This window comes from Oratosquilla oratoria, chromosome 17 (assembly GCF_046742065.1).
Source record: "Oratosquilla oratoria isolate Oo_2021 chromosome 17, ASM4674206v1, whole genome shotgun sequence".
NCBI lineage: Eukaryota > Metazoa > Arthropoda > Malacostraca > Stomatopoda > Squillidae > Oratosquilla > Oratosquilla oratoria.
Genome location: NC_134793.1, coordinates 18,309,070 through 18,321,599, shown reverse-complemented (window position 1 = coordinate 18,321,599; position 12,530 = coordinate 18,309,070). Strand labels below are relative to the sequence as shown.

The window sequence follows — 12,530 nt, the reverse complement described above, 5'->3', positions numbered from 1 at the left end:
CTCCCCATGGATTTCACTAGGAAAATATAGCACTTAGTATTTTCTATGTGGAAGAATACTTTGACCTAGGGACCAATGACAGATACCTCCTTACTCTTCCTCCCTACACCCTCACCACCATTCAAGTATATGGTACTGAAGAGCTCATACGTGATCTCAGGACTGAGCCCAAGATTTTTATCTCCACTTTTGCATATGAAGAGGGTCACAAATAGGGACTGATCCTGCCCTCTTCATAACAAACAATTCACATAGAAACTATTCCACAGTAATAAAATACAGACAGCAGTCCAAAGTAAGAGATCTTTGGAAAGACCTGAGAACCATTGCTATCGACTGTTGAGCTGTGGGTTTTAGTTGATGAAATTTAAACCAGTGGACATTAATGTTTTCCTCCATAGAAAATGTCACATGAGAATGTTAAAAATATAGCAATTAATGGTTCACTTGTCTGTTGGAAATCTTGACATTGTATATTGTGAAATTCTCTTGAGGAACTGGATAATATAGGCTAGTTTGTGGGATTTGAGACCAGGTACGGGTACATGGGAAAGCTTGAGGCAAACCAGGCAGTGGCAAGCCTAAAGGAAATTGGTCATATGGAGGGAGGAATTACTCAATGGTTGCTGGTTATTGTCAATCAATTATCAAAATGTAAATGAACTCGCTGCTAACAAAGACATTTGATGATTATTCTGGGACTATGTACATTACTGAGTTTAAGGAATTAGATTTGTTAAAGAAAGTGTAAAAACACAAAAAAAAAATTAATGGACACATTCAGTAGATTAGCATAATTTATGGATTTTTCTGTTAATAGCACTATTTTTATGCACTTTGTGTGCTGAATCAAGATTTGAATGAACCAAGTTTACGAAGTACAGATTTTACGAACTCTTGTCTTATGTTTTATCTGTCTCCAGGTTTTATCAAAGAACGAACCAATTCCCGTGGAAGGTTATTACCAGGCTCGCTACAATCCCATACGTCGATTCTACCGCTGGCCTCTTGATACTTTCTTCAAACCTCTTGTACCTCGCATTGTAAGGCTTGTTGGGTTTGTTTTCTTAAAAATAATCTCATTGTTGGATAAGGTCTTATTCAGTTCCTTGTTCTGATGTGAAAATATGGTTTATTCTTTATTATTGTTGTTGTTTGTTTGTATGTTATGTATTTACCTAGTTTTAGTGTATGGGGTAAAATCTTGTAGTTCATGCTGTACTGATAATTGGGTTTTGGGTAGGTGTGGGTGGGTGGATGCATTGTCTCAGCCAACTCTCTTATAAAGGGAAAAAGGGTCTTTGGTAAGTATGTATGCATAGTATATGCAGTAAAAAAAATAGATGCTAATAATCTGAATTTTTTAATGTTCTAAAAAATAAAGTTAAAAGAAAAAAATGGGGGAAATAATTAAAAAAGCAATTGCAAAAATAGGTAAATTATTAAATATACATAAAAAAACATGTTACGTTTGTTACAGGGCTATGAAAGGGCAGCCATGTACCGGTGGTTTACTGGAAAGTTTGGTATGCTGGCATTAGGCATTCTGGGTACCTACTACTATTTCAAGTACAATACTAATGTAAGTAATTTCTCTCCTTTTGATTGACTTTCAGAGTACATTATATTGATAAATGGATCCACTAGATACAGCATGTTGCTATACCTTTGCTAGCAAATAGGTTAGATGATAGAATACTGGGATGGTTTAAGCTCATGGAAAGAATGAACGAAGAAAGCCTAGCTAAAACAGCGTTGAAGGCAGTGGTGCTTGGAGTGAACTTGAGGAGGAAGACCAAGAATGTGATGAATGGATGGGGATGAAGGGGGCCTTGATATAAGGGGAATGACTGTTGAGCAGAGAAAGGAGAAGGCAAGAGATAGGTGCAAGTATAGAATGGTTATGAATAGAATAAATTTATGCAACCTTAAGAGATTTACCCTTGTGTTTTCTATTTTTGCATCAGGGAAAGAGTAGGGAGGGTTGGTGTACAAATGATGTGGCTGACCCTGCTTGAATGTGCTGTCTTGTTGCATGGCTTCTGACCTGGAAAGTGGGCAAAGGATAGGGGTAACCCTTTATCCACAATGAGCCAAGATAAAAGGGAAATGGGTGTAGGATAGAAATGGGGGGTGGGTGCATGCCTTGGCTAGCCATATCCCCGGGTGATGAAGCCTATTAGTATATAGATAGAAAGACCTTTGCAAAAGAAAACGTCTTTAGGTGGATTGGTCATGGAGTTTGGGTTATAATCAGGCAAATGTACACAAAAGACATGGTGAAAGCCAGTGATTGAAGATACTAAGAACTTTGATAGCACAGGTTTTGGACAACAGAGAAAAAGGAAACTGTGCAGACAACCTATATGAACCAAACTTAATTGTACTTCCACAGCTTAGTTTGAGTGGATTAACATCATAAGCTACCCTTCTCAGTTGGTACCCAATCATAAACAAAAAAGAAAATCAACTGACTGTAAAACAAAACCTTGAAAATAAAAACTGGCTGCAGGGAACCAACTCCAATAAGATGTATGCACAAGACACCAAAAGCCTCCACTTAGAAGAATTGATAAATAGTTTCATGCATGAGCCCTCAAATACAATCATTGCATATTATTACAGAAACACAGCCTATAGGATGCATCAAGAAACAAAACACAGCAGCATACTACTCAAACTTCTACATCTTATCCTTAGTACTTCACATTATAAAAAAATGCACACCACAGATCATAAGAGAAACACTTATGATTAGATCAATAGGTAAAAGTCACTAGCATACCTGCAGTTGGGTCACCACCCAGCACTAAAACAGGAACAACATAAAATTGCTGTAGTACCAGACACCAAATGGGCCAAATGAAACCACAATACAGATGACTCAGAACACATTGGCTTATGCTGCCCTGCACTCTGTCTCCTCAGACAACCCCACAGCATCTCTTCACTGAATGGGTTGATCTGGTGGCTGCAGCCAGTTTTGGAGCCACAGGTATACAGCAAGAGATGTCCAGGGCAGTGGATGGATTGATTGATTTATGAAATTAGGAGACATGATCAGTCAGTCTATTACCTCTGATCTTTCTTGCAGGAGACCCATGGCTCCTATGTAACTGGCTGACCTTTAGGTCAGGTCACTCAGGGAAGAGGTGTGATAAGTGACAGTATTAGAAGTATTGGATTGAGATTGCTAACTGGTCTATATACAAGCTGTCACTGACCAAAATGTTTTTTCCATCATATGAGAGTTTTTAAATGTTTAATTATTCTATTGTATTTAGTATTTCTGTTTCTATTTCATCAGGACTGGACCAGAAAGGGTGGTTGGAGAGTGATACATTCACGAGAAGAGGTTTCAAGCAACGTAGCTAGCTTCCCTCGGGTCTCTCCCAGAACTGAACCTTCTGATTATGCAGCTCGTGGTTTCAAAGAGAGCCCAATCTAAGCAAATATATATATATATATTATTATTATCATTATTTCTTTTCGTAATTGAGTAATTACTCCATTGAATAGCCTATATTTCTTGTAAGATCAGATTTGAATGGGTGATAATATGCTGCAATGTAGATCCTTGAATGCATATGCCACTGGGATATGAGTAACCCTCACAAGGTCTTGTATCCTACTACATGGTTAATGTAAATAAAGTTTATTCTTTTATACATAGCATTTGTCTACGTTACTCAGTTTTGTAAATAGTGTGGCAGTGGAGTATATCTGAAATAAATACTAATTAAATATTGTGTATCCATTTTCATATCAATTACTGTACAGCACAGAGGCTCCAGGTCTTCTGCAAGACAGACAAGGGACAACAGGTTGATCGATTGATAACTTAACAATGTAGTTGGGATAGACAGAAAAAGTACACCCTCATTATTGATGTGGGTTTGGTATTTATGATATTCATCAATGCCTAAAACTCTCAGTACTGATATTTGTCAGTATGAATTTTTTCTATCCTTTCAGAGAGGAAGTGTTTGAGGAGTATATTGGATAGGGTGAGAAAGTAGAGGTGAGGCACAGCTGGGGTGGAAAGCTGTCTGGTAGAGTAGATCAAAGGGTGCCGAGATAGTTTGGGCATATGAGAAGAATGAGTAAGGAAAGACTAGCTAAACAATGTGGAAAGTAAAAGTAGATGGACTGAATATTAGAGGAAGACTAATAATGAGCTGGATGAACAAGGTAAAAGGGCCACTTGATACAAGAAGAAAGTTGAGCAAGGAAGAGTGCAGAAGATAGTTGTAAATGGATACCAAAATGGTGTGGTTCAAAGGGATTTTTTGTCTGACCTGTAAATTTTTAAGTGGTCACCATATACTGAAACAGCGGGAGTAAACCAGCTCTTATTGTTGGTCCCTGCTGTGGAAATGCAGTGTCTTGCTGCATTGCCACTGACCCAAGTAAGGTGGTGGGAAGATAGGGATGACCTTCATCCAAAAGGTGCCGAGATGGGAGGGCTGGTAGGTGGGTTATGGATGGGTGTGGGGTAGGTGTGTGCATAGAATAGGTCCTTCATAAAGAGGAAAAGGCCCTGCATACCAAGAGCTTTTTCCCCCTGAAAAGTGTGATGATCAAGTCACAGTCATGTACTTACTTCCATCCATTCCACCACCCTTTCCTCCCTCTCATCTTGGCTCCTCATGGATGATGGGTCATCCCTGTATCCAGCCCACTGCCCTGGGTCAGAAGCAATGTAGCAAGGTGCAGTACATCCACAGCAAGGCTGCTCCACTTATTGAACACATTTTGTTTACAAAGTGATAGTAATGCTCTAGTTTTGTAATTCTTATTTCAGTTAATCATAAGAATGATTGGGATGGAAAGAGGGTGGGCTACACTTCTCTGGGGGAAAGGGCCTTTTGGTGCTTATATTTTTGTAATTACTAAATAAAGAGATACATGTATATACAAAAGTACAAACAAAAAAGCGTGACTGGTAAATTTTTAGAAGAGCACACCTATGTGATGTAGCAATAGAAATTTAATCATTTGATTTATAAAATATAATACATTAAATGTAAAATATGTTTTTCTTGGCAGATATCAATAATGGAAAAAGTTGCTACATATAATGCACTAATGAATGGAGCCATGATGACTGCTTGATGCATCTGTTTTGGTAGATGTACAGGTCGAAGGAATTAAAGTGATAAATTTGTCCCACCTAACCTGACCTGCATTTAGTAATATAGTACTTGTAATTCTAAAGGTCATCATGGTTATTGTTGTCTTGTGGACCCACCCTCCTTCCCTCCCAATCATATAATTAAAAAAATACCGAAATAAAAAACTAGAGCATTACTATCCCTTTATAAACAAATAATGTTCAGTTAGTATTGCCATTGGCATAGCTACTTACATGACAATACAGTCTCCACTGATGTCAGCACTAACTCGATAACTTGGTCACTATATAGTTGTTGAGGCTTTTGGATAAGTTATGTTAGAGAATGGCAAATACTAGCTGGGATTTCTGGAACACTACCTTACCAACAATTATACTGATCAAGCACATATTGTTTACATAGGGAACAAATGGGATATACCTGCTCGTGCTGGTCTTCCAAAATAGATAAGAATTGCTGTCTTCAAAACCTGTCAAAACCCTCGTCTCCATCAGCAGCCCTTAAGGACACTTGGTCTCTGGACTGCTCCCAGGATATCTGTAAACGCCAACTTTTTTTCTTCTTTTTGTGCATGAGGAGCTGACAATTGCTAACTGCTCCCCTCCTACCACTTTCCGTTGGTGACAGGAAAGGTCCCTCACCAAGTCAACACAGACAATAGACCCAAGTTTCTTTCAAGAGATGTGAAAGGGTCCGTGGACTGATGCCAGTTATGCTAGGTCTGTGGATTTCTAGCCAGTGAAATTTAAGGCAGTAATTGTCATAAAGACAATCGTTGTTGGGTCTTGGTAGTTGAAAGTGTTGGTAATTCCCCACAAGGGTACTGGTAAAGTGAATACAAAGGAGATGCAAACAGCAACAGACCTATTAGTATCTACGGGTCTGTTTGCGAATTGGAAGTGGGTGTAAACAGCGGAAACAGTTATGGACCACTGACTATGCAAGTGTATGAACTCGCGATACTGAGAAACAAGTAAAATTGGGGCAACAATCCGTATGATTATCTAGGCGTTTTGTAAGTGTCGAATATTTAAACTGCCGACATGAAGAGCAGTTTGTCCCATTCATAATGCGGTTAATATATATTCTTTAGTTATTAGTGTTTGATCTTTTATAGACTATCTGATAAACAATTATAACATTTTTGTTCGTTTCATAAGAAAAGAGTTGGGCAGAGTTGTTTGTTGAGTGTAGAGGACAAGAAGACTATGGTAGTTGCTGTCCCTTTCAAACAACATTTCATATTTGAGGTAATCTGATTATAATAGATTTTTCCATGACTAAAAGTTCCATTCTCATGGATTTTTGCTTTGCTCTTAATTAACCCAAATCTAACCCATTTGCATATTTCTGGGTATTCTTGACAAGTTAATTTTCTCTATGCATTTAGACATATGGGGAACATAAAACACTTTAATCTAGAGAGTAATACTTAAAAAGGGAATTTACATTATAAAATGGCCTTATTGGAGACCGCAAATATTGAGGGGAAGGTAAGTTTTCTTTAAATAGGAATCCAAAGAAAACAAATTTAGGGGCAACAATAGTATAAAAGTAATAACCAATGTAATCTAAAGAATAGTAATTTCAGTTCAATTTCGTGCAAATGTTTTGTTTAAAGAAACTCATAATATAAATTTAGGGAGGTTTACGGAGTATCAATGAAATTCATGATATAGATCTAGAATATGGTCGCTCAGTTAAACGCGGGAAATTCAGATTAACTTACTAATTTGACGTCATAAAGTCACATTTTTCATTTGTATTTTCTTAATCAGCTCAACAATATTACTTATCGATGACCCGTATGCCTGTGGCACTGTATTATTTTTGCCGGCTCCCTGTGCGGGCAATTTTAAAGTTGTTGCTACCTCGAGCACCACTGTGAGTGACCTTCGAGTACTTGTGATTTATTTTCTTTTTAGCATGGACGTCATGACGTTCTATAGTAAATGTTTGGTGGCTTGAGTGTGCCCATGTGCGACCTGTCCATACATCACTTGTTTCTATTCCTCTGTTGACGTCTGCGCTGGTAACCACGCTGGAACTACGCACTGTCATGAGCACAAGAGTCTTCCTAGAGGTAAACGGTTGAGGACACCGTCTCAGAGGGACTCGGAGGACGAACCTCGCCGGCAGGCGAAAAAAGCCACCCCTCCCCTCAGAGGTCACTGTGACCCAAGATTCTCTCCTGACCACGGGTCACATCGAGGCTCCCCCCCCTCCCCGTGTGAATCGTGTGACTATCACCGAGAGCACCCAGAGTGTGTCTCAAAAAAACTTCCCCCCCCCCGTTCCCCACCAGCTCCTGTGACCTCCAATCCCACCTTGGTTCCTGTGACCCCCACCCCCCTTGTCCCGCTATGCCCTCTGTGACAGAATATGTGACAGTTTATCACCGTGGTAACTACCATAATGAAGTAAGTGTATCGTGATCGACACCACAACGACTAAATTGTTGAAGGTCCAATCCAGGGAAGTGGCATTTGCTGCCGAACAGCATTTCATAAGCGAGGTAGCCGTGCTGCGAAGTGTTAATCCATTTGGCACAGGTCAGTCCAGGGAAGTGGCATTTTGCTGCCGAATAGCACTTCATAAGCGAGGTAGCTGTGTTGATAATGAATGAAGTCTATGACGTCATGTCAGTGTGTCGATTCATTTTTCCGTGACTAATACGATTTTTTTTTATTGGGATTATGACTGACCGCTTTCATTATGTCAAATGAAAAAAATACATTTATGTTCTTGACAAATTAATTTATCAATTTAACAGTACATATCTTATAGATGAAAAAAGCAATGGAAATACTCTTAGGAGGAGACAGGAAGGATATGACTGGATCAGAAAAGATGAATTCAGATCTTGCATTACATTTAGCTGTTATCGAAATAAGTGCATTCTTTTGCAACATAACAAATGTAAATTAAAACAAATTTACGGATCAACAATAAAAATAGTTATATTGTTTTCTCCATTTTATTTCAAAGTGTACGTTCCCAGAAATCAGAAAACCTGTCCTTGTCCCCCACAATAGAAGAGAAATTGCATTTATTGCCCAGCAGCATTTCATAATCAAGGTAGTTGTGCTGATAATGAATGAAGTCGTCGTCTATAACGTCATGCAGTGAGTCTATCCATTTTTCTATGGTTACTAGATTTTTTTTTATTGGAATTAGGACATCGTTTTCCTTAAAGGTCAAATTATTTTTTAACCTCTTACTTCTTGACAAATTAACTTATGTCATGCAATGGAAGTTATGATAATTTAACATTTCAAATATCTTATAGAAGAAAAAAGTAATGGGAATACTCCTCGGAGGAGATAGTAATGCTATGACTGGATCATAGAAGAGAAAAGATGGATTCAGATCTCTCATTTACATGAAGTACAATTTTATTTGCAACATAAAAAAACACGGATCAAATCAATTCTTGTTTTCTCATTTTCCTCCAGATTTTAAAATGTAGCATTCAAAGAAAAATGGTATGTACTGCCCAACAGCATTTCATATCCGAGGTAGTTGTGCTGATGACAGAAGTCATCCATGACGTCATGTCAGTGAGTCATTCCATTTTTCCATGACTATTAGGATTTTTTGTTGGTATTATGACATCGTTTTGGGTAAAGGTAATGGAAAAACTCTTCGGGGGAGACTGAGGAAAAAGGCTATGACTGGGGCACAGGAGAGAAAATATTTCTTTGTCGCGGCTCGTGCCGCTTAAATTCTTCTTATCGGCTTAAGAAACCTGCACAGCGAAGCTATAGCGATAATCCCATACCACACTCCTGGTCATATGGCCATTTCCCGAAGGTTGAGTGTGGTTTGAATTTTCCGCCAAAATCATCGGAAATTTAAAATTCCCGGCTCTGTGCAGGCATGCGCATTGTCGACCCCACCTCCCCCTCCCTATCCCCTCCCTTCTTACCCGGCTAGCTCGAGCCGGGCGTCGCGTCACTTCAATGAGAAATGAAGGCTTCGCCTGTGGGAGGAGGGAGGGACCCTAAATCTGTGCAGGTTTCTTAAGCCGATAAGAAGAATTTAAGCGGCACGAGCCGCGACAAAGAAATATTATCGGCTGAAAGAAACCTGCACAGCGAAGCTATGCATGAGACGAGGACAGGTGGGAGGAGAGGTGAAGCCTGAATCAAACCGTTATTACGTGTGTCTTTCCTATGGGAGACTTATTCATTTTATCACTCAGTAGAGGGGAGAAAGAAACGTCAAGTACCCACGCCGAAGAATGTGACATGCACAACATTGCACTGTTCACACAATGCGTAAATTATACGAAATTTGTATCCTGTTCAACGGTTCCTGGCCCCTCCCCACTCCTCGGTCGCCCTTTGCCCCCTCCACTTTTTTGAGATGAGAGGGGTGGAGCCGTTTCCATGGCGACACATGGGACAGGGGCGACCGAGTGGTAGAGACACCGTGTCCCCAAGGGAGTCGTCGATGTCCAGTCCCTAGGTCCCGCACCCGCTCCACAGAGTGGGTGCGGAGAAACTCCAGCGATGCCACAAAGTCCCTGATGCTGTGGGCGTGCGGGGCATGGCCCGGGTCGGCTCTCTCCCAAAAAGCGGAAGGGCAGGTGCGCCCGGGACCTCGGGGTTAGGGGAATCCTAAATTTCGAGTTGTAGAAGAGATGATCCTCAGAAATCTCTTCCGTGTGGTCCACGTAGTCTTCGAACGCACGGACCGGGCGCAGTGGATGTGGGCGTCCTCCCTCCCGGAAGGATTGTATTCTGAGAGGGCCGATCATGTCGTCCGCTCGGCCGTTCCTGGCCAGGAATGTTGGTGATGGAGAGAGGGTTAGGGCCGAGCTGTCCTCCTCCAGTTTGGAGACGGACGGGTGGCGGGTGATTGCCGCCAGCTGTGAAGCCCTGTAGTCCGTAGTCAAGGCGAGCAGAAAGGCGACGCGTCGAGGGAAGTGTTCTTCCTCCACAATGGCCCTTTCGAACGCCAGGTACTGCAGAACACGATGCAAGGACCAGGCCAGGACCGGTTGATGTCTCGGCTCTCTCGAGGCGCTGATCCCCTTCATTAGGAGGGTTCACGCCCTCTGTGGCACTCGGATGTTCATGCCAAAGCGTAGCGGATCAGTGAGGGCTGTATAGTGAGGCAAGATAGTCGCCGGTGCCCTGTTGGTGGAGGTAGCCAGCCAAGTCAGGAAGTCCGGGACCATGCTGGCGGAGATGGTCACCATCGCGCGTCTCCGAAGGCAGTTCCGGAATCTCCGTCAGCAGGACCCACACTGCCGCACTGAGGACGGAAGGTGAGCTCTGAGCATCTTGTCTGCTGCCTCTGTAGAGAAGAGTTGGCTGAGAGCTCCCCGTAGAAACTCCAATTATCAAGTTGGAGTGACACTTGGAGAGGCGCGGTAAGGCTGTTGGCTAGGCAGGCTGACCCCAGTAGAAGGGGAGAAGGGCCCCATCTCATTAGCTCCCCGAACCACGGCTGGGTTGGCCAGTAGGGAGCTATCAGGAGGACCTGACCCTTGAAGGATCTGAGGGTCTGCATCACCTTCAGGAGGACTAGTGTCGCTGGAGGAGGAAAATGAATACGTACCTCCAGCTGTTCCAGTCCTCCGTGAAGGCGTCTGGGCCTCCTGTGCGTGTCCTTTGGATGCAGGTGAGGTAAAGGGGGAGCTGGGTCGTGTTTGGGGAGGCAAACAGGTCCACCTCTGGGGTGCCGTAGCGGAGGGAGAACGACTCGAACACTTGTGGGCGTAGTTGCTACACTACGTAGATCTCTTGAAACCTGGATAGAGCGACCGGCGTAGGGCCCCCGACCGAAGCCAGGGACGCAACAACCTGTGGAGTGCTGAGGGTATCGGCCCGGGCAGGTCACGCGGGAGAAGCAGTATGCTCCTGTCGACCTCCCGTACCAGCCGTCGGCGCCCCAAGCGGCTCAGTGGAAGGGCCGGGGTCGCGAAGTTGAGGCAACCCCCCCCCCCCCCCCCGCCACCGAAGGAGGGAGGACGTGTGAGAGAAGCACGCTCTATTGGCGCAGGGGAGCACCCGAAGGACGCTGACTGTGTCCCACTCAATCCCGAGCCAATAAAGTCTCTGTGTGGGAGCAAGGGCAGACCCGTCCCAGTCCACCCCGAACTCCACGTCCGCCAACACACTCAGAGCCACTGAGATGTCGGCCGATGCACCCTCCCCGGTGGGCAAATGCATCAACTAGCCGTCTAGGAACATGAGTGTGGAGACGCTTGCTTCCGTCCAACGTACGCCTACCACTCTCACTAGTTTCGTGAAGATCCTCGGGGTAAGCGAGAAACCGAAAGGGAGTATGCGAGGCCAAGTTCGTTTCCGAGCGACCTCGTCCGTGGGCGTTAGTCAAGAGGCTTCGTCCTGGGTGAAGACGTTCCCTGAGCGTCTCCCACGAAGACGGGCCTGGACCCTCGGTATGTATCCAACTCACCCCAAGTCTTCCCGCGGGAAGTCCTCGAAGCCCGTGGCGAGCGTCTTCATCCAATAGTGTGCTATGGCAATTTGTGACGTCTCATCACCCACAAGCGGACTTCTATATGTTTAATACCTAGTGACATCATATTATACTGTGACGTCACCGGATTGATCATGGCGCCATAGGATCGTCTCGTGACGTCACAGGGACACAAATTGACGTCATAGGACTACATGGTGACGTCAATTTATCACATAATGACGTCATCTTATCATACCGTGACATCACTGAGTCACAGTGAGCGTTGAAATAAATTTTGACATGGTAAAATTCTGGACCATCATGACTGTAGATTAAATTAAGTTGAATAGGAAAAGTCATGTTCATTTCGACCTAAGTCACAGTGAGCGTCGAAATTAATTTTAACATGGTAAAATTCTCGACCATCATGACTGTAGATTAAATTAAGTTGAATAGGAAAAGTCATGTTCATGTTGACCTGAGTCACAGTGGGCGTTGAATTAGTTTAACATGGTAAAATTCTTGACCATCATGACTACAGATTAGCTTAAGTTGAATAGGAAAAGTCATGTTCATTTCGACCCAAGTCACAGTGAGCGTCGAAATTAATTTTAACATGGTAAAATTCTCGACCATCATGACTGTAGATTAAATTAAGTTGAATAGGAAAAGTCATGTTCATGTTGACCTGAGTCACAGTGGGCGTTGAATTAGTTTAACATGGTAAAATTCTCGACCATCATGACTGTACTATTTAAAACATTTTCCTCTTCTCATTACACTAAATGATTGTAGTTTCTTTGAACTAATTTATACTCATTTTAACTAACACAAGATTCCCTAAGTCTAAAGTTCTTTTGTGTTTTACTTGGGGGTGGAACATCAGGTAAGTCATCTTTAAACTCAAGCCAAGTGAAGTTGATAAGAGGTTGGCTGTGGCTCATGAGAAGGGCTGGGTGG

General features: G+C 42.6%; 1 protein-coding gene across 1 annotated transcript in view; it reads left to right on the top strand.

Annotated features, from left to right (window-relative positions):
* Nucleotides 1-3,744, top strand: part of ND-B17 (NADH dehydrogenase (ubiquinone) B17 subunit) — a 6,338-nt gene extending 2,594 nt beyond the window's left edge. The window contains exons 3-5 of the mRNA XM_076200537.1: nt 924-1,043; nt 1,481-1,582; nt 3,308-3,744. Of these exons, the coding sequence (XP_076056652.1) occupies nt 924-1,043; nt 1,481-1,582; nt 3,308-3,448 (363 nt within the window). The 3' untranslated portion in view covers nt 3,449-3,744. The remainder of the gene's footprint in view (nt 1-923; nt 1,044-1,480; nt 1,583-3,307) is intronic.
* Nucleotides 3,745-12,530: the final 8,786 nt, after the last annotated feature.